At 45.4% G+C, this 26,885-nt stretch overlaps 1 protein-coding gene across 10 annotated transcripts in view; it reads right to left on the bottom strand.

Annotated features, from left to right (window-relative positions):
- ZFAT (zinc finger and AT-hook domain containing) overlaps positions 1-26,885 on the bottom strand; it is a 213,264-nt gene that overhangs the window by 84,563 nt on the left and 101,816 nt on the right. For all 10 annotated transcript variants that reach the window (XM_064587846.1, XM_064587837.1, XM_064587839.1 and 7 more), the window contains 3 exons: positions 13,635-13,722; positions 11,433-11,582; positions 9,530-9,703 (listed from right to left, as the gene is read on the bottom strand). In XM_064587846.1, coding sequence (XP_064443916.1) covers positions 9,530-9,703; positions 11,433-11,582; positions 13,635-13,722 — 412 coding nt within the window. The remainder of the gene's footprint in view (positions 1-9,529; positions 9,704-11,432; positions 11,583-13,634; positions 13,723-26,885) is intronic.

Genomic DNA, 26,885 nt, shown 5'->3' with positions numbered 1-26,885 from the left:
ACTAGGGGATAAGGGGGGATAAAAACTGATGTTGCTGAAGGGCTCAAACTTGCAACGAGTAGTAAATAAGCCATAGTGAGCTAATGTACAATAAAATGAATAGATAACAATATTGTACTATAATGCAATGTGATAAATATTGCTACAATGGCAATATATTATAATATAAACATGTAGCAAACCAACATACTGTACACCTTAAATTTACACAATGTTATATGTCAAATACATTCAATAAAATTAAAAAACACTTAATCATAACCAAAATGTGATGTGATGGAGGCTAACTAACCTTACTGTGTTGATCATTTCACAATATATACACTCTACCAAATCACTACGTTGTACACCTTCAACTAATACAATGTTATGTCAATTACATCTCAATAAAACTAGAAAAACATACTTAAAAAAAAAAGAAAATGCACAGCACCTGTCAGCTTCTTTTGTGTCTCACTACACCCTTATCTGCTTGATGAGCTTCCCTGAGGAAGGTTCCAGCTGCTTACTTTAAACAGAGTTCTATATAAAACTAGGGAGAGGTGGAATGGTAGAAAAATCTCAAACCATCTGGTGAAATAAAACCATGCCCTTTGTCTTCTGGCACTTGGAGTCCATCAGCACACAAAGAAAGACAGTGAGGGACCATTCCTTCTGACTTAAGGCACCTTGTTTGAAAACCTGTTAAATTAAATCACTCCTGCCAAATCAAATTTCCTATGTACCTCAAACTCGAAGGAGCACTAAAATACTTAAAGAAATTTGCATAAATCGGAACTATTACTAGTACTAATATCTAGAGGCATTAAGGTGAAAATATCTTATTATGACTGTTGATCCAGTCTTAACTGCAAAAGGTGATATTTGCATAAGTAAATTTATCAGGACAATGACTTTACCTTTTTCAACACAGATATTCTTTAAATATTAACTCTTGCACTGTCTTCCTAATGAGAGATATCTGAGAGAAGAGACACGGGATCTTTCCTAAATGACATAGACGATGCAGATCCATCCTTACGCTGTGTCCACAGTTGCTGAGAATATGAAAACACTGACCACAGAGGGAACAGGCACCTCTCACTTAATATGAACCCAAGTAATCTTCCCACAACCCTACTGTGGTAGGTAATGCCCTCCCCCCAGAGATATCCAGGTCCCAATCCCCAGAGCCTATTACCTTCCGTGGCAAAAGGGATTTTGCAGATGTGACCAGGTTAAGGATCTTGAGATAGATTATCCTCTATTACCCAGGTGGGCTTGGTGAAATCGTAAGGGTCCTTATGGAGACAGACAGGAGGGTCAGGGTCACAGAGGAGACGTGATCATGGAAGCAGAGGCACAGCCAGGTTAGAAGGGCCTCGCTGCTGCCTTTGAACATGGAGGCAGGGGCTCATGAGCCAAAGGATACGGGCAGACTCTAGAACCTAGAAAGGCTAGAAACAGATTCTCCCCTAGAGCCTCCAGGAGGAATGCAGTCATGCTGACAACCTGATTTTGGATTTCTGATCTTCAGAGCTGTCACAACATAAATCTGTGCTGATTTAAGCCAGTAAACGTGTGGTCGTTTGTTACAGCGGCCATGGGAAACGAACGGGGATGGTGAAGCACGGGTTCAAGGTCACATAGGCAGTAAGTAGTTCCAATCTGGGTCTGCCCTGCTGCCTCCCACGTGGCCGGACACACCGGGGTGTGCTGCTGAAGGTAAGAAAAGCTCCCCAAAGGAAGCGTAACACGTGTTGCAGCCAGCGGTTGGCGGAGCCCATCTCCACAGCTCTCACATCTGCGGGGATCTGTACAATGGCAAATCAGGACAGAAATAGCTACGGCAGTAAAAATACAGTTGAAGACGCCTCTGTGCTTTAAGGGCTGAACTTCAGGCAACGGCAGACTTAAGAGACTGATGGTTCTCTGTAATGAGCACACCAGTTTTGATACAAGGAGGAATGCATCAGGCATGGGAAGAAACAGACAGGGGCCAAAAGCCAGAGAAAAGAACAGGAACAGGCACGCACCCCACCTGGATTGAGGTTACAGACGCTGGGCCAGGCATCTGCAACCTGCTGCTGAGACCCCTCTACCCTGGTGAGGTTTTAGGTCACCAACTTTCCTCAACAGTCAGATCTGTACAGCAGTCTAAGCTAACTGTTCAGGAAGCTGTATGGTTCATTTTATCCCATGGGCTGTTATTCTTACGGTTTATAAAAACCTGAAAAGAGCTTCAGGTGGACCCAGACAGGGTGCGCCCATAAAGTGACATGAACATCAGCCCGCCCTCTGCTGCCCATCACCCAGACACCTGCTGGTAAAGGTAAGCCAATAGAAACCCACCATGTCCATGCCCACCCCTGTCCCTTCACTTTGACTCCAGGGTGAGCTGGACAAAGGGTAAGAGGGATGAGGATGCTGTGCAGAGACCAGTCTCACTGAAGCCTAGTACATGAACTTGGAAGGATCAACCAGCTGGTTGCTTGGATACCATTTTCCATTGTTTAGAGTGCATGTTTTTAGAAGTAAAGGGGCTACTTTATCCTACAAGGACTCTGCTTGTAGAGGAAGGAGAAAAATAACTCCACACTTACATCTAGAATACTTCCATGTGTAGCCATGGGATCTCTTATTACAAATTGAAGGAGTGTGGGGGAAAATGGTACTTCCTCCACTCAGACCTAAGTTCCACACTCGACTCTCCACTTGTCTAATTATGATGCACACAAGAGTGCTTGAAGCTCGGAGAATTCCTCTTTTAAATTTTACCAGAAAACTTCTTAACTCAAGTGTATGAGGGAAGGTTGGATGGGGCAGAGGGGGACCCAAAGGAATTAGCATCGAGCTTCAAAGAGCGTTTTATTTCATGACTAGGGGATTCCCATTGGATTACATAACAGAAAGGCACTGCACCATTTCACCTGCCCCATGTGCTGGGGGCGGCGGAATCCTGGGAAAGCCTCTACACCACACGTGCGGAGGCCCTCTTTAAAATCAAAAAGGGAAAAATGCGCTACAGCATGACTTTTGCATGAAATTCTTTCATACTGTTGGCACACATGCAAAGGGTTTTAATCAAGCCCTTTACAGGTCAATGGCTCTCTTTGTACATATTGACTGGCAAGGCTTTTTAACTGAAACCTCCGCCCATCCTGACCTCTCCCTTCTGAGGCAAAGTAAAGAGCCCATGAATGTGAAAAAAATAGATTTGCAAGCAGGTAAAAGGAGTGGGTACTCAGTTCCCTTTTACTTAGTTGAGAGCAAGACGATTCATTTAATAGTAAGTTCCTCTGCCGTATTTTAAAACATCCAATTCACAAGCACTTGATGTAATACAACTATGTGAGAGATGAGATGGGGAAAGCAATTGGTACTTTTTGAGCGCCTCTACATTCCAACTGCTGTCTGCAAGGCACTCTACATTTTTTTCACTCATTCAACCAATGAACATTTATTGAGCACCTACTGTAAGCCAGGCACTGTTTTAGGTGCCAGGGATACAAGACAAAGCAAATGTAGTAGGTCAAGAGTCCCTGCTTGAGGAGTTTACAGTCAAGTGGAAAGTCATGAACAAGGAAATTATAATGCACATTAGGGTCAGAGAAGGGCATGGACCTGGCAGATGTGAGAACACGAATGAGATGGATGCATCTGGAGAGGGGACGGTCAGGAAAGAGCGGGGGGAAGCGGGGAGACAGAGGGGTGAGAGGGAGGCTCAGCCGGGCCGTCGCTCTGGCCGCTGTCTGGAAGCTGACTGGGGGGGGCAAGGCCAGAAGCAGGGAGCACGTCAGGTGGCTACAGCAAGAAAGGAGGCATGAGGTGGCGGCGGTGTGGACAAACGCCACCCCTCGAGGGTGCTGGGGAGGGAAAACTAAGGGAGAACACACAGAAGGAGCTAACCGGCTGTGGGCAGGGTGTGAACGAGACAGTCAAGAATGACCTGAGGTTTCTGACCCAAGTAACCGCCAAGGAGCGGCCACTGACAGACACGGGTATGGGAGGGGTCAGCCAACTGTGGCCCCCCTCGGGCCAAATCCAGCCTGTTTCTGTAACAGCTGGAAGTTCAGAATGGCTTTTACATTTTCAAGGTTTGTGGGAAGAAAACAAAACAAATCAAAAAGAAGACGATATGGCAGGAACCATATGAGGCACTCAAAATCTCAAATATTTACTATGTTTTTCCTGGAGTTTGGTGACCCCTGGCCTGCAGGAGGCGCAGGTCTGGGACAGATGAGGAGCTGAGTGTTGCCCAGGCTAAGTCTGAGGTGCCTTTTAGATGTGCAGGAGCAGATGCTGAGCGGGCAGTTGTACCCGCAGGGCTGGTGGAGCCTGGGGGAGAGGACAGGGCTGGAGACAGAAACTATGAAGCCTTCCATATAACTAGTGTGTAAGCATGGGGAGACAGGGGAGATGCCCCAGGGAATGAGTGTAGAAGTGTATGGACTTCCAAGAGCAGGAGGTCACAGCTAAGGCGGCCCCAGAAAAGGAGACCAAGAAGGAACAGCCAGAAGGGCAGGTGGAGCCCAGGTGAGTGGGGGGGCACCTTCTGTCATCTGATCCTCCAGCCCGTCGTCAGGCCCAGGGCCAAACGGATCCCCGTTTTACTGATAAGGAAACTGAGGTTCAGAAAAGTGACCTGACCAAGGCCACCCTACGAGGCAGTGGCAAGCAAGACTCAAAACTCAGGCCTCCGTAGCTCTGCCTACCCCACACAGCTTCTCTGTGGGACAAGCTATTGAATCATTACCGATACAACAGATCCACTAAAACCCAAGTCATTCCAGGCAGGTTTTAAAGCAACGTTTGCTTCCAAATAAAGAGCTAATTCTATGATTAGAGGCTGACAGCCTCATCAAGGCAACCAAGACCCCAGGACCAGCACTTTTCTCTGAGGAACTCGAGGCACGTGTGAAGTCACACAGCTCACAAGGGCATCCCTGGGGTGGGAGATGGTGTCCTCCTTTGGTGGAGGGGAAGACATTTTTTTTGACTTGACAAAACAGTCTCAAAGTTTATCTAAAGGAGTAATAACTAAATGAGAAAACTAAGAGATGTCCATAAAAAATAAAAAAGGAATAACATATGTGTGCATAATCAAATGAGTTATAAAAATAACACCTAATAAAACAATGTACTAGAACAGATATTACTGAACAGACCAAAATCTCAGAACATGCCCAGAATCTTGAGAGACTGGCATTCCAAAATAAAATGAAAAGGACCGATTTCTCTATAAATATGTTGAGTCAATTGAAAATTGTTTAAAAAAATAAAAAGATCCCTACCACATACCACATACCAAAATAAATTTCAAGAATATTAGTTTTAATAGATGTTATAAACCATAAAAGTAAAACCTGAAAAAAATACAAAAGAAGTTTCCCCTAAGGTAAGGGAGGTTCCTTTCAACACAGAGAAATCATGAAAAAGAAATATAACAAAGGATAAGACTGATAAGTTTAAATATGCAAGGTTATTTAACTTCTGTATTTAAAATATGTGGCAAATAAACTGAAAAAGCAAATATTAAGTTAGAGGGAAATATTTGCACAATATGACAAACCACTGAGATACATACAAAAAGCTTTTAAGAATTATCAAAATAAGGGCGCCTGGGTGGCTCAGTTGGTTAAGCGACTGCCTTCGGCTCAGGTCATGATCCTGGAGTCCCGGGATCGAGTGCCGCATCGGGCTCCCTGCTCTGCAGGGAGTCTGCTTCTCCCTCTGACCCTCCTCCCTCTCATTCTCTCTGTCTCAAATAAATAAATAAAATCTTTAAAAAAAAAAAAAAAAAGAATTATCAAAATAAAATACGACTGCTACCAAAAAAGTGGGTAGGAGATGGAACTAAGCTTTTTTTTCAAGCTTTTTGAAACTGAAAAGAAAAAGGAGGACCGAGAGTTTGGTTACAGCTGCAGAGCAGATCATCCCTGGAGCTGGGACACCCGGCCTGTGATCGGGCACACCACATATCAAGCTGGCCTTCGAGAAAACATGAAACCACGGGAAGTCCTTACCAGGAAGGCGGGGGAAGAAGGGACTACCTGGTGAAGCTACCCTGCCCCTTATCAAAGAGCATGGGGCTGAGAGAGACCCAGGAGGTGTCAGGGTCTCGTGTCCTTATCCTGCCCCACCAAACTCAGGCCCATGTGGGGCAGAAAGGGGGCGCAAAAGGTAGCAGGCCCCCCATTCCGGTGCTGTTCTCACTGCACCTAAAACGTGATGCCTTTCTTCCCAGACTGGTGAATGTCTGGAAACAAGACATGACTTTACAAATACCTCAAACTCCCAAAAATGTCAGGGAAAAAAAAAAATTAAGAGAAAAAAAATAAGAGAAAAATTTCCTGTTTTGTTACAAAATATTTCATAATGCCTGCAAGGCCTTTCCTCTTTGGGAAGGTTGTCTTACAGCTTTGAGGACACACCATCGTTGCCCACCCAAGTTCCCTTCCCTGCTGAAGGGCTCAGGGAAGCAAGTGACAGGTGGGAAGGGCTGTGTGTTGTCACTACAGACCCCAGCCCTCCCCTCCACATCCAACAGCGGTCGGTCCAGGGCCCTGATCAGACATACACCCCATCTCCTCGAATCCTTTCAGGCCAGGACCCAGACCCCTGAGCCAGGCATGAGGCCACAGCGCCCCTGCCGGGCCCCGAGCGTGCCCCCCCAGAGCCTGCCACCACAGCCCAGTGGACACCCCAGACCTCCTGGAGCTGACGACAGCTGCTTTTCATTAATGGCGCTGTATTATTCGAGATTTCAGTGAATCACGTGCTTCCAAGTCAGGAAATATCAGTAAGGCTTATTGTTTGTGGAGGAACAGAACTCATGAATAATTACTCAGGGTAGACTGCTTGACTGTCACTGCATTTTTAATTATTTTGCTTATGGATTTTCTTATTTACAGCACACTGCTTAGGTCTGAATAGTTATAGTTCTGGCCTTCGTTCAGCCTTAGGCAAGCCCTGGATCTTTAGTTCTAACGAAGCCTAGCTAAGCATGCAGCCTCTCCGTAAGTCCCTCAAGCTCACCCAGATGCACACACAACAGGACGGATTCCCTAAAACATTCTTTTTTTTTTTTTTAAAGATTTTATTTATTTATTTGAGAGAGAGAGAATGAGAGAGAGCACATGAGAGGGGGGAGGGTCAGAGGCAGAAGCAGGCTCCCCGCCGAGCAGGGAGCCCGATGCGGGACTCGATCCAGGGACTCCAGGATCATGACCTGAGCCGAAGGCAGTCGCTCAACCAACTGAGCCACCCAGGCGCCCTTCCCTAAAACATTCTTAAAATAAAGGTATGACCTAATGGCTCTATCATCATCTAAGTTCTAAAATCAAAAATAACTGTTGAAATCACTCTTGATTTTTATGGTGAACTCCAATTTTTGTATATAATTGTGCTAAAATAGCAATATATTTATAAATATGCGTTTATTGTCTCATTACATAGAATACTGACAAGACCTTGCCACAGCTGGGGGGTTTTTTTGTTTTGTTTTGTTTTTTTAATTTTTTTTTAAAGATTTTTATTTATTTATTTATTTGCCAGAGAGACACAGCAAGAACAGGAACACAAGCAGGGGGAGTGGGAGAGGGAGAAGCAGGCTTCCCGCCGAGCAAGGAGCCCGATGTGGGGCTCGATCCCAGGACCCTGAGATCATGACCTGAGCCGAAGGCAGACGCTTAACGACTGAGCCACCCAGGTGCCCCCAGCTGGGGTTTTTAAAGGAAAATAAAAAAAGCTTAAGGCCTTTTATGGTTTAGCTGCCTGTCTTCCTTTTTTTTATTTAAATTCAATTAGCCAACATATAGTACATCATTAGTTTTTGATGTAGTGTTCAATGATTACCTAGTTGTGTATAACACCCAGTGCTCATTACATCACGTGCCCTCCTTAATGCCCATCACCCAGTTACCCCATCCCCCCACCTCCATTTCCACAATCCTCTGTTTCCCATAGTGAAGAGTCTCTCATGGTTTGGCTCCCTCTCTGATTTCTTCCCATTCAGTTTTTCCTCCCTTGCCCTATAATCCTCTGTGCTATTCCTTATATTCTACATATGTGTGAAATCAAATGATAATTGTCTTTCTCTGCTTGACTTATTTCACTTAGCATAATCCCCTCTAGTTCCATCCATGTCGATGCAAATGGTGGGTGTTCATCCTTTCTGATGGCTAAGTAATAATATTCCATTGTATATATGTACCACATCTTCTTCATCCATTCCTCTGTTGAAGGGCATCTCGGCTCCTTCCACAGTTTGGCTATTGTGCACATTGCTGGTATGAACATTGGGGTGCATGTGCCCCTTCTTTTCACTACATCTGTATCTTTGGAGTAAATACCCAGTAGTGCAATTCCTGGATCAGAGGGTAGCTCTATTTTTAACCTCCTGAGTAACCTCCATACTATTTTACAGAGTGGCTGCACCAGCTTGCATTCCCACCAACAGTGTAAGAGGGTTCCCCTTTCTCTGCATCCTCTCCAACATTTGTTCCTCCTTGTCTTATTACTTTTAACCATTCTGACTGGTGTAAGGTGGTATCTCATTGTGGCTTTGATTTGTATTTCCCTGATGACTAGTGATGTGGAGCATTTTTTCATGTGTCTATTGGCCATTTGTATGTCTTCTTTGGAGAAGTGTCTGTTCATGTCTTTTGCCCATTTCTTGACTGGATTATTTGTTTTTTGGGTGTCGAGTGAGAAGTTCTTTATAGATCTTGGATACCTAGCTGCCTGTCTTCCTAAAACTATTCTGCTTTCCTTCTCTCCATCCTACCCCTCTCAGGGAGACTTTATTGGCCACTGTGACCATTGCCCATCACCTCTCCTGCCCTCAGCGATTCACATCCTTCTCCTCAAGCTGCTGAGCCCTCTTCTTTCATAGCACCCACCTTTAGCATGGCCTGCATGCTTCTCTTCCTCCCCACCACTCCTTAGTGGCAGAAACTGCTCCTTACTGACCCTATACCCCAGGCATGGCTGGGACATAGTAAGAACTCGATCAATAGTTCTTAAGAATGAATAAAATTAGAAATCCACTTAAGTGTACTTCATTAAGGTCAAATTTGCCCAAGTATTGTTTGTATTTTAAACTGAGCCCCTGAGGTAGCTTGGATGATAAGCATCCACTTGGAAACATCGGGTCAGGTGTGATCATGGCTGCCCCTTAAGGTCCTCAGGTTCAGGTGAGGACGGAGGGCTGAAGAGGATTGAAACTTTCAGATCAAGGCCTCCTGAGGGTGCCTTATTCCCTGAAGCCACGTCCCCTCCACACCCACCCACCCATGCACACACGCAGGTGCACGCATGCACACCACCCAGCACTGGGGGAGGTCAGGCAGGGCTCCAGTCCTGAGCACGGGGCAAATGAGGAAGCAGGGGAGTTTTTTCTGCTCTTTCAGAATCAAAATTCTAAAAGACCCAGGTCTTTCTTGTCTGCAGACACATCTACTGTTTCTGCTGGTCTTGGGATGTCAGCTTCACACCCCACTTTCAAGAGGGGAAAAAAACTCACTATGCTATGGAGTCATTTACTTACCGTCAGCAGTGTGAAGGAGCTTGTGACTTTTCAACGTCCCTTTCGATTTGAATTTCTTGCCACACATGTCACACAGGTGGGTTTTCTCAGTGCTATGACGATTCATATGAGCCTTGAGGTTACTCTTGCTGCGAGTTGCATACTCACACAAAGAACATTTGAAGGGTTTCACACCTACGGGGGGCAGGGGGAATATATATATATAAATAAATAAAATTACACAGACACCCACCTATTTATATGGATGTGCATATATGCGTGCATCCGAAGGATATATGTGCATATCCGTGTCGAACAAAGCAGTGCCTACCCCTAGACTCGCCGCACACGGGCCTTGCCATGCTCTCATCCATGCTGTTCCTCCCGACGGCCATGCCCTGTCCTCCTGGTTCTGCCAGGGCCTCCCCCGTGCAGCTTTCTCTGGCTTGCCCAAGCCAGTGCCCTTGGTGCCCTCTCAGCGTCCCAGTCCTGAACTCCCTGCTAGCCGTACTGCTATACTGCATGGCGAGTCATCCGCACCGGCCTTTCCTCACAGTCCAGGAACTCCTCGCGGGCACAGACCCCCAAGCAGTTTCTGCAGCACACATTCATTATATTCAACTGAACTGAGATAAGCTGACCAAAATTAAAGTAAACAAGGGCCTGTGCAGAAATCAATGGGATCAGGCCCCCAGGATCAGACGGGAAAGTACATTTTCATAAACTGAGCAAAGCCTTAGGACACGAGCTATTGTTGGGCTAAAGACTTGGACTGTGGGGCGTCCTGGCTGCTCCCCCTTCACTCAACAAACACCTCCTGAGGACCTACTCTGGAGCACGCTCTGAAGCTGAGAAGCCATGGCCCCTGCAGCCACTGTCCAGAGGGTGATGTAAAGCAATAAGGCCGTGACACCCAGTGCAACGTGCACAGGGAGAGGGATGATGTGCCCAACACTGAGCACGGGAGGACCTGACACCCTGCGCGCCCAGCATCTTCAGCCCTTGTCTATGGGACCCAAGACTTTGCAGCTAAGGAAATCGAGGCTTCACCGAGGCTGCGGGGTATGCCCAGGGCACAGAGGGCAGGTGCATGTGCCTGGGTAAACAAAAAGGGCCTCCCAACCTTGGCTTTGAGCTCTGCTCCTTCTGCCTTGTCTGGATCCCTACTCCACCATTTCCTGAACTGTTCACCTCTCCCTTCCTGATGGTGCTTTCCCCAAGGCCTGAGAACAGGTGTTTCTCTCCTCCCTGCAGAAAACACTCCATCCTTCGTTTTCTCCAGGAACCCTCTGCCTGCAGCACTCCAGCTCCCTAACTCACAGGCGGGACCTCAGCAAATGTCCAGAAGGGCTCCCCCGGGTGTTGGCTCTGAGCCTCATCCCCAGGAGCGCTGCGTCCTTACAGCGGGAAGCAAAGTTGGTGGCCCGCTGTCTCCAACAACCTCCTGACCTCCAACTACCTGCAGTCCCAGAGCGTGTTCCCCGCACTTCCCTTCACAGGCAAGCATCCCTAAAGCACAGCTTATCTTCCTCCCTCTGCTCCATCTCCACGCAACTCTCCCGCCTTCTGAATTCTTCCACCACGATGCCGGACCTCAGGCCTCTCTGCCGTCCTCTTCGCCTTCGTTCACTTGTAACCCCAACACCTGCTGAGCGCCTACCACACCAGCGCAGACGTCATGGGGATCTAGCTCACTACAATTCCAATGAAAGCTCTGAACCGCACACCTCTGTCACTGCAATGGCAACTGAACAGGGAGGGACGGAAATCACCGAGCTTAGCTGGCTCATGGATACATTTCTCAGGAAGCTGAAGGACATCTAACTGCCAGGCACACGAGACGGCTTCCTCCTAAAGTATGCCCACATGAAGCATGGAGGCACAAAACTAAAAGGGGGCTCTACCTTGAAAGAACAATACTCACCTTCATGAGCCCAAATATGACGCTGAAGGTCGGAGCCATTCTTCATGAAATAGAAATCACAGTATGGGCACTTCATGGCTCGCTTCCCAATCAGACCTTTCAACTGAACTCTCCTCCCGAGAACCTCGGAAATAGTGCTCATGGACACCTCTAGAAGAAAAGCAGGCGGATCATCAGACGCCAAAGACGACTGGCTCCTGCGAGACATACGTGAACCTCGTGACCGCGCCCCAACGCCCTGGCCGATCCCAGCAGCGCTCAGGTGGCCAATCGAGATGTGCCCGCCCGCAGTCACACAGTAGGACTTTTGCCTAAAAACTGAACCAGAATCGAATCAAGGCTCAGATCTAAATATCCATGAGCATAAAATGTGAGGGATGGAGGAACAAGACCAGGAAGCACCGTCAGACAAATGCAGGACATGAAATCACCTACAGGAAAAGCGACCAGTCCCTCTAAGAAACTGATGTCACGGGATCAAAAGTGGGGTGGGGTGAACCACAGAATATAAGGAACTCACGTGATGTAACAACTAAAAGCAAAATGCCTGGGTCTTGATTCAAAGAGTTTTGTGTTGACGGAGGAAATTTTAAATGAACTAATACTAGGCAGTAATAAAGAATCAGCACTAATTCTGTCTGTTTTAAGGGTGACCTAGTGGTTATGCTCCAAAAACACCACAATCAGCGTCCCAAAGTTCTTTTACGGGAAAATTACATATGTGCGGGACCTACTTTAAGATATTCTAGAACAGAGCACCTGGGTGGCTCAGTTGGTTAAGCGACTGCCTTCGGCTCAGGTCATGATCCTGGAGTCCTGGGATCGAGTCCCGCATCGGGCTCCCTGCTCGGCAGGGAGTCTGCTTCTCCCTCTGACCCTTCCCCCTCTCATGTGCTCTCTCTCATTCTCGCTCTCTCAAATAAATAAATAAATCTTTAAAAAAAAAAAAAAGATATTCTAGAACAAAGAGTCTGGAGAGTCAATACATGAAACAATGCACAGTCTGACAAAATGCACAGGAGTGTGGCAGCTGAGCTGTTGCGGACCCGTGGGGGTTCCTCATATTATCCTGTGTTTAGTGTATATTTGAAGTTTAGACCAAAGACAAACCACACCTCACATATGTTCATGAGAAAGGGTGGCCGGTTTAAACGAGCACCCTCGGCTCACACCGTACACAGGCTGACACGGCAGAAGGAGGCCGTCAGAGGATCCCATAACCCGCATGCTCCCACACAGATGGTCTTAAGGCTCCATCTGTTCCCAGATAAAACATGAGTGTTGGTGAGCTCCATTATCTCTTTACTCTTCTCCAGTATCATTTATAATCAGCGAGTCAGTACCCTAGCACAGGAGCAGATACAAAATAAAGCAGACGCAAAAGGGACATGGACGCTGGGAAAGGTGCACCGCTTACACATTCCTCATTTATGCCACACACAGTGCTCTCAGGCCTGCCCAATGTGACGCTGCGGACCTGAGGCTAGACCTTAACAATGGCAGTCCTTCCCCAAGGCTCTGGGCGGGCGGTAGAGGGGGACAGGAAAGTGCCAATGACCTGAACACAAGGGGCCAGTGCAGGGAGAGCAGGGTATGGGTGGGGTACGGGCGGGGCCCTTCCCCAGGCAGGGAGCCCCCAAATCCTCCCCAAGGATGGGACTCCACGGAAGAACACAGAGAATAAACGGGAATTAGCAGAGTACAGGAAATGTGTCCCAGGTCGGGGAAACGGAGGTGTGACAGGCATGAATGCCCAGGTGGCTCATGCTTCACACATCTGAGTGGGCAAAGAGACCAGTGTGGGGAGACCCGAGGGGACGGTCACTCCAACTCAGCAAGGCTCCTCAGCCTGGGAGCACACACCACTCACAGACCACCAGGCTGGGCAACCAACTTTTCACGGGCCCCCTGGGAGTGGTGTCTAAGGTCAGACCTGCTTGTGAGTGACCCAGCCAAAGGCATTCCAAGTGAACGTTAAAAGGGAGGAGGGAGATGGGAGTGTGGGGAGACAGAAGACCAGATGAAAGGATAAAATGAAAGAATTAACTCCCCAACATTAAATAAATGTAATCGTGTCCCTCGAATTCACTCATCCTTTATCCCCCTTTAATCCCATTTTGTGCAGTTGATACATACTGCTGTGTTTTAAAGTAAACATAAGCACTTTAAAATTAATCTCCTCTCCAAAATGCATAACCTTACCAGGATGGTTGGTCTTGATATGCGACTTTATCAATCGGTCTTCTGAAAAAGACTTTTCACACACTGGACAAGAATAACTCCTTTTGTCCTTAACAGAAAGAGAGCATAATCAACGGGCTGTCTCATTTAAACCAGGGCTCCACGGAGAAACCACCACCACCGCCACCACCGCCGCGGCCACCGCCACCACCTCCACAGTGCACCTCTGCAAACACGTGACATGCGCCTGCACCTGGCCCTACAGCCCGGAGAGCTCAGGAGTGCTGGGGACTGGTACCAGCTCCATTTCGGAAGGGAGGGACGGGGCTTACAGCTGACGGTCCGCTGGAGGTGGCCAGGCCAGCGGAGGGCAGGGCTCGGCCTTGAGGTCTACCACGCAGACCAGCGCTGCTCCATGACCCACCGCGTATCATGTCCTCCAGTGCTCTCTGCGTGGTGTGTGGGGGGTTCACAGAAGTTATTTTACTGAGATTCACAACCACTTTCAATTGACAGGCGTTATGATGTTCACATTACAGATTAAGAAACAAGGCCAGGGGTGATGAGCCCAAGTCTGAGAGGAAGAGCCAGCATCTGAACCCGAAATGCCCACCCCAGGCTGCTCCCACAACTCCCAAGGCCCGCGTCCCACTGAGGCCACAGGTAAGGGGTTCATTCCACACTGCTCCTCGCTTCACTGATCCAGCTAGCTGCCATGCTACATTCTCACCACTGGGGAGGCTCTTGTGAATGAGCAAGCTATAGCTTTTGCTCACCTTTTCCTTCAGCTCACTGTAGGACTATTTCACATGCCAACTTTCCCCCCAAGGGTGGGTGTTGTGGGTTAAACTGTGTCCCCTGCAAAATTCATATTGAAGTCCTAACCCCCAGTACTTTAGAATGAGACCTTATTTAGAAACAGGGTCATTGCAGATGCAATAGTTAAGATGAAGCCATGGTGGGCGGGGAGGGGTGGGGAGGCAAATCCAGTATGACTGGTGTCCTGGGGGAAAAAAAAAAAAAAAGGGAAACTGGGACATGGACATGCACACAGGGGATGCCATGCAAAGAAGGAGGCAGAAATCCAGGTGACAAGTCTGCAAGCCAAGGAACAACAGAGATTGCTGGCAAAACACCAGGAGCTAGGAGAGAGGTGAAGAACAGACTCTCCCTCACAGCCCTCAGGAGGAAGGAACCATGCAGACACCTTCATCTTGGAATCCCGGCCTCCGGAGCTGTGAGACAATAAACATCATTGTTTATGCCATTCGGTGGGTCGGGGGCCCTGGGGGCTAATTCAGGGGGTGAGCAGACGCAGGGGAAGGGCTGCAGCAGGCCTCCACCTGCGCTATGGGAGCTTCAGATGGGAGGGGTGGGCAGAAAGCACAGAGCACTGTGTGCGAGTTTGCTCCTGCCCACTGTTAGTGTCCCCGACAGGGACGACAACCAAATGAGACAGCATTAGTGCAAGCTCACCAAGCATGGAAACACCCGCACACCCACAACAAGCTGCAGAGTGTGACCTATGTTAACAAATTGCACAAGCCCACAAGCAACACAGGCCCATGACTGCAAGGAAGGGTTTCGGGCAGTGTGTGTTCCGGAGGATGTTAACAGCCCCTGCTCACCTGGATATACAGGCGCACAAATTCCCACCATTTACTGAGCATCTACGAGGAGCTCAGTATTGCACCGAGTGCTCCCCAAGTCATGGTCAAGGAGTAAGTCACCCCAAAATGCAGTCTACTCACACGCTCACACCAATAAATAATGATAGCAACAACAGCGACCCTGTAAGAACTTACGCATGCAGCATGCTGCGCTCTACGTACCACACCCTATGCGGCATTTGAGAAGCTGTCCAAGGTTCACACCACACCCAGAGAGTAGAGGTGGGTGTCCAAACCAGACCTGTGTACTCCAGAGTTCCTGCTCCTATAAAACAGTGACTAGGAGTATGGACTCAGGCTTCGAGTTCTTATGTTCAAATCCTGGTTTCACCACTTACTAGCTGGGGAACTTTGGGCAAGTAACTTCACCTATCAATGCCCTGGTTTCTTCAAATGCAAAATGGCAATAAAAACGGCCTCCTTGCTAGGAGGAAAAAGGAAATTAAAAACACATAAAGTGGACTTCCAATTTCCAGTCCAGCATATAAGAAGCTTGGAAGTCCATCCTAACAACAAATGAAATGTTGGACAAACCGAAAAAATAACTCTTCTTAATCCATAAGAGACATGAGGCCACAGGGCAAACCACTGCCCCCCAAGCTGGAGAGAATGCAGAGAATCACAACTTCTTCGAGCACAGACTCACAGGAAACCCCTCTGTGAACCAGGACCAGAGCAGGGGAACTAGGACTGGAACTAACGAGCTGCCAGAAGCTTGCTGTGGATAACTTTTGTGAGTTTTGCCTCTAGGAGCTCAACCTTGTACTGACATGAGTATCAGAGAAAAACCCGTACTTCCGCTTCCGGCAAGGAGAAGGGAAAAGCACCCGTTTTAAAATACACCACAGTATTCTATTCCTCTTAAAGAGGCCAGCCTCCAGGTAGGAACAAAGATGGCGGAGGAGTAGGGGACCGTATTTCAACTGGTCCCTGGAATTGAGCTGGATATCTACCAGACCACTCTGAGCACCCATGAAATCAGCCTGAGATGTAAGAAGATCCGGATCTCTACAAACAGAATATTGCAGGTGGTTGGTTTCGAGGTACAAAGCAGGGAGCCATGATTCCCTGGGCAGATGGATAAACAGCAGCGGGAAGGAGCCTGGCCGTGGGGATCCTACACCACCGGTGAGCGACAGCCTCGGGCACTGGGGACGGGGCACAGACTCACAGACCAGTAGCGGCAGGAAAAGGACTTCAGGGCAGCCCCCGGGGCTGAAACCTGGAGTGGCGGGGTCACACGTGCAAACTGGGAGCGGCTGGCCATTTTAGAAGCACAAAGGGCAGAGACATGCCCCAACCTGGAGGCAGGACTGGGAGCGCTGTGGAGGGGCGCACTACCCAGGACGATGCAGTTTATAGCAGCACGGACAGAAATGGAGACAGTGTGGCCTGGAGAGCTCACTGAAGAACAGACTGCGGTCTCTCTGCTCTGAGGCAGAGGGTTGGAAACGGTCTCTTCTGCTCTGACTCGCGGAAGAGACGCGGAAAGCCTCCAGGGAAAGCCCCCAGGGAACAAAAGCCCCAAAAAACTGATTCCCACTGAGCCAATCCCCCGTGCCAGGGGGGCAAGGGCAACTCTGCCCAAACAAGGTTACCTGAGTAACAGCACAAGAGGCCCCACCCCCAGAAGACAGGCTGGGAGAACAAGAGGTCAGCAACCCTAAGGTCCCTAGAAAACAGGAGCATCTTGCTTGGGTTGTGGTCAATAATTTGGACTCTATACATTCCTTCAACCACCCCTCAACAGACTGGCTAGGAGGAGGAGCCCCCAAAATAGGAAAGACTCAGAGATTATGACTTATGCCGCAGATTTACAAATGGATGCAGATATAACCAACATGTCGGAGATGGAATTCAGGCTAGCAATTGTGAAGACGATAGCTAGAATGGAGAAATCAATTAATGGCAACATAGAGTCTCTAAGGGCAGAAATGAAAGCTGAATTGGCAGAACTTAAAAACGCTATCAATGAGATCCAATCCAATCTAGATAATCTAACAGCTAGGATAAGTGAGGCAGAAGAACGAATAAGCAACCTGGAAGACAATATAATAGATAAAAAGGGAAAAGAGGAGGCCAGGCAAAAACAACTCAGAATCCATGAAAACAGAATCAGAGAAATAAGCAACACTATAAAGTGTTCCAGTGTCAGAATAATTGGAATCCCGGAGGGAGTGGAAAGAGAGAGAGAGGACTAGAAGATGTATTTGAGCAAATCATAGCTGAGAACTTCCCTAATCTGGGGAATGAAACAAACATTCGTCTCCTAGAGGCAGAGAGGAGCCCTCCCAAGATCAAGGAAAACAGGTCAACACCCCAGCATGTAATAGTAAAACTTGCAAATCTTAGAACCAAGGAAACCATCTTAAGAGCAGTTAGGGGGAAGGGATTCCTTACGTACAGAGGGAGGAACATCAGAATAACGTCAAACCTATCCACACGGACCTGGCAAGCCAGAAAGGCCTGGCAAGACATATTCAGGGTACTAAATGAGAAGAACATGCAGGCAAGAATACTTTATCCGGCAAGGCTACATTTAGAATGGATGGAGGGCGCCTGGGTGGCTCAGTTGGTTAAGCGACTGCCTTCGGCTCAGGTCATGATCCTGGAGTCCCGGGATCGAGTCCCACATCGGGCTCCCTGCTCGGCAGGGAGTCTGCTTCTCCCTCTGACCCTCCCCCCTCTCATGTGCTCTCTTTCATTCTCTCTCTCAAATAAATAAATAAAAACTTAAAAAAAATAAAAAATTAAAAAAAAAATAGAATGGATGGAGAGATGCAGAGCTTCCAAGACTGGCAGAAACTGAAAGAATATGTGACCACTAAGCCGGCCCTGCAAGAAATATTAAGGGGGGTTCTATAAAAGGAGAAAGACCCCAAGAGTGATATACAACAGAAATTTACAGGGACAATCTATAAAAACAACATCTTCACAGGCAACATGATGACAATTAATTCATATCTTTCAATAATCATTCTCAACGTGAATGGCCTAAACGCTCCCATAAAACGGCACAGGGTTGCAGATTGGATAAAAAGACAGGACCCATCCATATGCTGCCTACAAGAGACTCATTTGGAACCTAAAGATACATCCAGACTGAAAGTGAAGGGATGGAGATCCATCTTCCATGCCAGCAGACCTCAAAAGAAAGTTGGGGTAGCAACTCTTGTATCAGACAAATTAGATTTAAACTAAAGTCTGTAGTTAGAGACACAGAAGGACACTATATCATTCTTAAAGGGTCTATCCAACAAGAAAATCTAACAATTGTAAATATCTATGCCCCCAACATGGGAGCAGCCATCTATATAAGCAAACTGTTAACCAAAATAGAGTCATATTGATAACAATACGTTAATTGTAGGAGACCTCAATACTCCACTCTCAGCAATGGAAAGATCATCTAAGCAGAAAATCAACAAAGAAACAAGAGCTTTGAATGACACACTGGACCAGATGGACCTCGTAGATACATACAGAATATACCTCAGAGTAAACGGAACCAAAGAGGTAAAGGATCTATACTCTAGGAACTACAGAACACTCATGAACGAAATTGAAGAAGACACAAAAAGATGGAAAAATATTCCACGCTCATGGATCGGAAGAATAAACATTGTTAAAATGTCTATGCTACCCAGAGCAATCTATACCTTCAATGCCACCCCAATCAAAATTCCAATGACATTTTTCAGCGTGCTAGAACAAACAATCCTAAAATTTGTATGGAATCAGAAAAGACCCCAAATTGCCAAGGAAATGTTGAAAAAGAAAAACAAAGCTGGGGGCATCACGTTGCCCAACTTCAAGCTATATTACAAAGCTGTGATCACCAAGACAGCATAGGACTGCCACAAAAACAGACATATAGACCAATGGAACAAGAATAGAGAACCCAGATATGGACCCTTTGACAAAGCAGGAAAAAACATGCAATGGAAAAAAGACAGTCTCTTCAATAAATGGTGCTGGGAAAATTGGACAGCCACATGCAGAAGAATGAAACTCGACCATTCTCTAACACCATACACAAAGATAAACTCAAAGTGGATGAAAGACCTCAATGTGAGACAGGAATCCATCAAAATCCTAGAGGAGAACATAGGCAGTAACCTCTTTGACATCGGCCACAGCAACTTCTTTCAAGATACATCTCCAAAAGCTAGTGAAACAAAAGCAGAAATGAACTTTTGGGACTTCATCAAGATAAAAAGCTTCTGCACGGCAAAGGAAACAGTCAACAAAACAGAGGCAACCCACAGGATGGGAGAAGATATTTGCAAATGACACTACAGATAAAGGGCTGGTATCCAAGATCTATAAAGAACTCCTCAAACTCAACACTCAAAAAACAAATAATCAAGTCAAAAAAATGGGCAGAAGATATGAAAAGACACTTCTCTGAAGAAGACACACAAATGGCTAACAGACACATGAAAAAATGTTCATCATCATTAGCCATCAGGGAAATTCAAATCAAAACCACACTGAGATACCACCTTACACCAGTTAGAATGGCAAAAATTGCCAAGGCAAGAAACAACAAATGTTGGAGACGTTGTGGAGAAAGGGGAACCCTCCTCCACTGTTGGTGGGAATGCAAGTTGGTAGAGCCACTTTGGAAAACAGTGTGGAGGTTCCTCAAAAAGTTAAAAATAGAGCTACCTTATGACCCAGAAATTGCACTCCTGGGTATTTACCCCAAAGACACAGAAGTAGTGAAAAGAAAGGCCATATGCACCCCAATGTTCATGGCCGCAATGTCCGCAATAGCCAAACTGTGGAAAGAGCCGAGATGCCCTTCAACAGATGAATGATAAAGAAGATGTGGTCCATATATACAATGGAATATTACTCAGCCATCAGAAAGGATGAATACCCAACTTTTACATCAACATGGATGGGACTGGAGGGGATTATGCTAAGTGAAATAAGTTAAGCAGAGAAAGTCAATTATCATATGGTTTCACTTATTTGTGGAACATAAGGAATAGCATGGAGAACATTAGGAGAAGGAAGGGAAAAATGAAAGGGGGCGGAAATCGGAGGGAGAGATGAACCATGAGAGCCTACGGACTCTGAGAAACAAACAGGGTTTTAGAGGGGAGGGGGGAGGGGGGACTGGTTAGCCCGGTGATGGGTATTAAGGAGGGCATGTACTGCATGGAGCACTGGGTATTACACGAAAACAATGGATCGTGGATCACCACATCAAAAACTAATGATGTATTGTATGGTGACTAACATAACATAATAAAATTTAAAATAAATAAATAAAAATAAAATAAAAACAAGGCCAGTCTCCAGGGGAAACCAATTAACCACAGCCTAACCTGCTACGGTATTATCGGAGACAAAGCTACCTGGGGGAAGGGAAATGCCCACCTCCAGCCTCCTACTACATCCTTCCATGTGTAAGAAAGAACGTACCCAAACCCAGACCACTTTAGCCAGCCTTCCCCACCTAAAGGGGCTGGGAAAAAACCGAGAAACACTGGAGAAGTTCATGTCCAGGGGCAGAGGCTCACCAAGAGATTGAGACCTAATCACAGGATTATAAAAGGATCCCCCTCCCCCAAAACTTACCAATACATTAATAAAAGCCTATTACAGTTCCTTGTACCCAGTACATCCTGTCCAGCTGTAAAGGAAAAAAAAAATTACAAGCACACTAAAAGGCAAAACACACAGTTTGAAGAGACAGAGCAAGCATCAGTACCAGACTCAGATTTGGCAAGGATCCTGGGATTATCAGACTGAACATTTAAAACAACTCTGATGCACATGTTCAGGGCTCTGCTGGATGAAGCAAAGAGCAGGCAAGAGACATTGCCCACAATGAAAGCAGAGACATGAAAATTCTCAGAAAGAACCAACAAAGAAATGCTAGAGATCAAAACCACTGCAACAGAAGTGAAGAATGCCTCTGAGATGGGAGTAGTAAGAGACTGGCCACAGCTGAGGAAAGAATTTCTGAGCTTAGGGGTATCTCCAAAGAAGCCTCTAAAACTGAAAAGCAGGCAGGAAAGAAGACTGATGGAAACAGAAGAGAGCATCCAAGAATTGTGGAACTACAGAAGTAATATGCATGTAGTGAGAATATGAGAAGAAGAAGAAAGAGATAAAGGAACTGAAGAAATATTTGAAACGATAATGACTGCGAATTTCCCTAATAGGATGTCAAATGCCAAAACAGATCCAAAAACCTAAGAGAACACCAAATAGGAATAATACCAAATAAACTATACCTATCATGTTCAAACTACAGTAAACCAAAGTTAAAGAAAAACTATTGAATGAAGGCAGGGTGGGCAGGGAGGACACCTTATCTCTAGAGGAGCAAAGATAAGAATTATACCCAACTTCTCAGAAACCATGCAAGCAAAAAGAGAACAGAGTGAAATATTTACAGGGCTGAAAGAAAAAAACACCAACCCAGAATTCTGTGCCCTGCAAAAGTATCCTTCAAAAATAAAGGAGAAATAAAGACTTTCTCAGACAAACAAAAACTGAAGGAATTTTTTACCACTAAGACCTGTCTTACAAGAAATATCAAAACAAGATAAAGTCAGAAACTTGATCTGCATAAAGAAAGAGCACTGGAAAAGGAAGAAGTGAAGGTAAAATAAAAACTTTTATTTATCTTAATCTTAATTGATCTAACAAAGTTTGTTCGAAATAATAACAGCAACAAAGTATTCAATAATATATGCTCTCTATATACATATGCTTATACAAAAGTGAAATAAATATCAACAATGATACAAGGGGTATAAAGAAGGAATAAGGATTATTTTGTTATTACAAGGTACTTAAACTGTCCATAAAGTGGAACAGTGCTATTTGAAAATCAACTTGGATTATATATAAATGTATACCACAAGTTCTATGGTAACCACCAGAAAAAATTTTTTTAAAAAGTACAAGTAATATACTAAGAAAGAAGAGAAAATGAAACCATATGAAGTGCTGAATTACAGCTACAAATGAGGGGTGCCTGGGTGGCTCAGTCAGTTACGTGTCTGCCTTTGGTTCAGGTCAAGGTCTCAGGGTCCTGGGATCAAGCCCCTTGTTGGGCTCCCTGCCCAGTGAAGAGTCTGCTTGTCCTTCTGACCCTCCCCCTGCTCGTGCTCTCTGTCTCAGAAAAATAAAATCTTTTAAAAATAAATAAATAAAACTACAGGGGCGCCTGGGTGGCTCAGTTGGTTAGGCGACTGCCTTCAGTTCAGGTCATGATCCTGGAGTCACAGGATCGAGTCCCGCATCGGGCTCCCTGCTCGGCAGGGAGTCTGCTTCTCCCTCTGACCCTCCTCCCTCTCATGCTCTCTGTCTCTCATTCTCTCTCTCTCAAATAAATAAATAAAATCTTAAAAAAAAAAATAATAAGTAAATAAATAAATAAATAAAACTACAAATGACAGAAAAGAAAAAGACTGGAACACAAAGGAACATAGAACAAGGGCAACAAATAGAAAATACTAACAAATATGATCAATATTAATTCAACTATATCAATAATCACTTTGACTACCAGTGATCTAAGTGTACCAATTAAAAGACAGAGATTGCCAAGCTGGATCAAGCAACAAGATTCAACTATATGTTGGCTGTAAGAAAACCCCTTTAAATTTAAAGACACATGCAGATTAAAAGGAAATTATACCATGCTAACACTAATCAAAAGAAAGGGGAAGTAGCTTTATTAATTTCAGACAGAACAGACTTCAAGGATGATTATCATTTATAAAAAGGGACACAACATAATGTTGAAGGGGTCATTCTCCAAGAAGACATAATAATCCTTAACATGTATGCATCTAACAACAGAGTCACAAAGCATGAGGTAAAAACTGGTAGAATGGCAAGGAGAAAAAGATGAATCCATTACTTTAGTTGGAGACTTCAATGCCCCTCTATCAGAAATGGACAGACCCAGCAGGCAGAAAATCAGTGAGGACACAGTTGAATGCAACACCACCATCAATCAACTGGGTATAATTGACATCTATAGATTACTTCATTCAACAACAGCAGAATACACATTCTTCTCAAGGTCCCATAGAACATTCGCCAAAATAGACCACATTCTGGGCCATAAAACAGCCCTCAACAAACTGAAAAGAATAGAAATCATACAGAGTCTGCTCACAGACCCCCCCCCCAAAAATAAAAATAAACTAGTAATCAATAACAGAAAGATAGCTGGACTATCTCAAAATATGTACAAATTAAACAATATACTTTTAAAAACACAAGTTGAAGAAATCTCAAGAAAATTTTTTTTAATTTTAACTAAATAAAAATGAAAACACAAGTTATTAAAATCTATGAAAAGAAACAAAAGCTGTATTTAGAGGAAAATTTATATGACATTGAATGTATAATATCAGAAAAGAAGAAAGACCTAAAATCAACCACCTGAGCTTCCACCTTAGGAAGGCAGAAAAAGGTGAGTAAATTAAATCCAGATTAATTGGAAAAAAAACCCTGAAATTCGAGCAGAAACCAAATAAATTAAAAATCGGAAATCACAAATACCGTAAGATTTCACTCATATGTGAAATTTAAGAAACAGATGAACATAGGGGAGGGGACTAAAAAAGAGAGAAGGAGACAAACCATAGGAGACAATTAACTACAGAGGACAAACTAAGGTTGCTAGAGGGAGGTGTGGGGGGCATGGGCTAGATGGGTGAAGGGTATTAAGGAAGGCACTTGTTGTGATGAGCACTGGGTGTTATATGTAAGTGATGAATCAATAAATCCTACTCCTGAAACCAATATTATACGATATGTTAACTAACTAGAATTTAAATAAAAACTTGAGAATACATACATACATACATACATACATACAGGAAATCAACAGAGAAAAATCAACAAAACCAAAACCTAACTCTTTGAAAAGATCAATAAAATCATTAAGCCTCTAACCAGGCTAATAGGCAAAAGAGAGACCACAAGTTACTAATATAAGAAATGAAAAGGGGGACTTACTACTGAAAGGGGGGACATACCACAAATCCCCTGAACATTAAAAAGATAGTAAAGGAATACCATGAATAAGTCTATGGCCACAAATTTGACAACGTAGATGAAACAGACAAATTCTTTAAAAGACACAATCTGCCAAAACTCACAAAGAAATAATCATAATGATCCTATCTCTATTAAAGAAATGGCATCAAAAATTAATACTGTTCCAAAACAAGGGGTGCCTGGGTGGCTCAGCTGGTTGAGCATCTGACTCTTGGTTTTGGCTCAGGTCATGAACTCAGGGTCGTGAGATCAAGCCCCGCCTCAGGCTCAACGCTTAGTGAGGAGTCCACTTAAGATTCTCTCCCCCTCTCCCTCTGCCTCTCCCCTCGCTCATGTGCACTCTCTCAAAATAAATAAATCTTTAAAAAAATAATAATAATAATCTTCTAAAACAAAAAGTACCAAGCCCAGATGTGTTCACCAGTGAATTCTACCAAACATGTAATTATACCAATTCTCTACAATCTCTTTTAGAAAACAGAAGCAGAAGAATTAAACTTCCTAACTCATTCTACAAAGGCCAGCATCACCCTAATACCAAAAGCAGACAAGGACATTACAAGAAAAGTAAATTACAGGCCAATATCTCTCACGAACAGAGATGCAAAAATCCTCAGCAAAACATTAGCACATCGAACCCAACAATGTGTAAAAAGAACTATACACCACAACCAAATGGGATTTATCCCTGGTAGCCAAGGCTGATTCAACATTCTAAAATCAAATAATAAATCCATCACACCAGTAGGGTAAGAAATAAAAATCACATGCTCACATCAATAGAAACATAAGAATTTGATAAAATCCAACATCCATTCATGATACACAATCTCAGTAAACTAGGAAGAGGTGAGAACTTCCTCAACTTGATAAAGATTATCTATAAAACACTTACAGCTAACATCATACTTAATGATAGAAGCTAGAAGTTTTCCCACTAAGATTAGAAACAAATCAAGGACCTGTTTACTAAGTGAAAGAAGCTGATGTGAAAAGGCTCCAGACTATATGATTCCAACTCTACGACATCCTGGAAAAAGCAGAACCATGCAGACAGCAAAGGATCCACAGTGGCCAGAATGTGGGGGAAAGAAAGGGATGAACAGGTGGAGTGAGGAGGATTTTAGGGCGGTGAAACTCGTCTGCGCGATGCGATAACGATGGATGCATGTCATTATGCATTTGTCCACACCCACAGAACGTACACCACCAAGAGTGACCCTGAATGTAAACTCTGGACTCTGGGTGTTACTCGTGTGTAGTCTGTTCATGGACTGTTACAAAGGTACCACTGTGGTGTGGGATGTCAACAGTGGGGTAGGCTGTGCCTGTTTGGGGACAATGAAATCTCTGGACTTTCTGGTCAATCTGCAGTGAACCTAAAACTGTTCTAAAAAACAAAATTTATTAAGAGATAGCACACATAAAGTGCTTAGAATCGAGCCTGGCGCTCAGTAAATTTGACAGAGGTCGCTGATGTGGCTGCGGCCTTGCTAATGCAGCTCGGCCTCAGCTAAAAGTCCTTCTTGTGGAATCCCCAAGCAGGGGATCTGAGTGCGCACCCTCCAAAGCCCTTTGTGGATTAGCTGCTGCTGTTGCAGAGACGGTGTTCCCTGGAGCATACCTCGGAGAACGGCACTCAGTACTCAAGAACAAAAACAACACCCAACAAAAGTCCCTCCGGACCATCAGTCTGGCCGCATGTCCCACCAAACATCTGGGTTCCAAGCGATGCCTGCCAAGCTCAGGTGTCCAAGGGGTCCAGGCAGCTCTCGTGACACTGTCCTAGGCTTCGTGCCTAGCCAATGCCACAGACTTCCACCCAGGCTACGCTGTGGGCTCAGGCCTTCTCAAGGTGCTCCCATCACTGTCCTCCTCTGCCCTGACCCTTCCAGGTCACCCCATCACTCCCTGAGTCTGCACACAGGAACTCATGCTCACAGGCCATGTCTGAAAGATGCCCTGGACCTGGCGGGCATCCTGGTGGAGGATGTCACCACCCCCGCCTGCCCCCAGTGCCCTCATCAGCAGAGATGATGGATGCGTTCAGCAGGGCTTTGAAAGAGTTTACAGTCCTCTCCCCTAAGTCCTTGCTATTTGGTTTTTTTTTTTTCTTTTAATCTCTGATAGTCTGAAAGCAATTTATCTTAGAGCTTATCTGGTCCCCTCATTTCTTGATGCCTTTGAAGACTGTCAGAAGGACACAGGCGGCAGGAGGAGGGGGCACTCTTAGGACTCATTTATTTATTTATTTTTTCCAAGCCTCAGTTCTGTACCAGAGATGAAAACCCAAACTGACACAGCAAACTTAAAACGAGTGGCTGTTAAAAGAGTTCCTGGCAAAGATGGAGAGTAAGAGGCCCACGCAGTAATGACAGTCAAGGAGCCCAGCCCTCGGAGTTTGAGCCAGTGGAAATGGACTTCAAAGCAACAAAGGACCCTTTGAAAAAAGAAAGGCATCAGCAGGAGTCTGGGGTGTGGGGTGCGGGCATTGCCCCAGGGCTCAGGCTCAGGCCCCCCGCTTTACCCCTGGGTGGACTCCGCCTTGGTCTATAGC

Source organism: Mirounga angustirostris, unplaced genomic scaffold (genome assembly GCF_029215605.1).
Source record: "Mirounga angustirostris isolate CCGP_5_RB_7025 unplaced genomic scaffold, mMirAng1.0.hap1 SCAF_4, whole genome shotgun sequence".
NCBI lineage: Eukaryota > Metazoa > Chordata > Mammalia > Carnivora > Phocidae > Mirounga > Mirounga angustirostris.
Note: the sequence above shows the minus strand (reverse complement) of the source record. Positions and strands in the feature narration are given on the sequence as shown.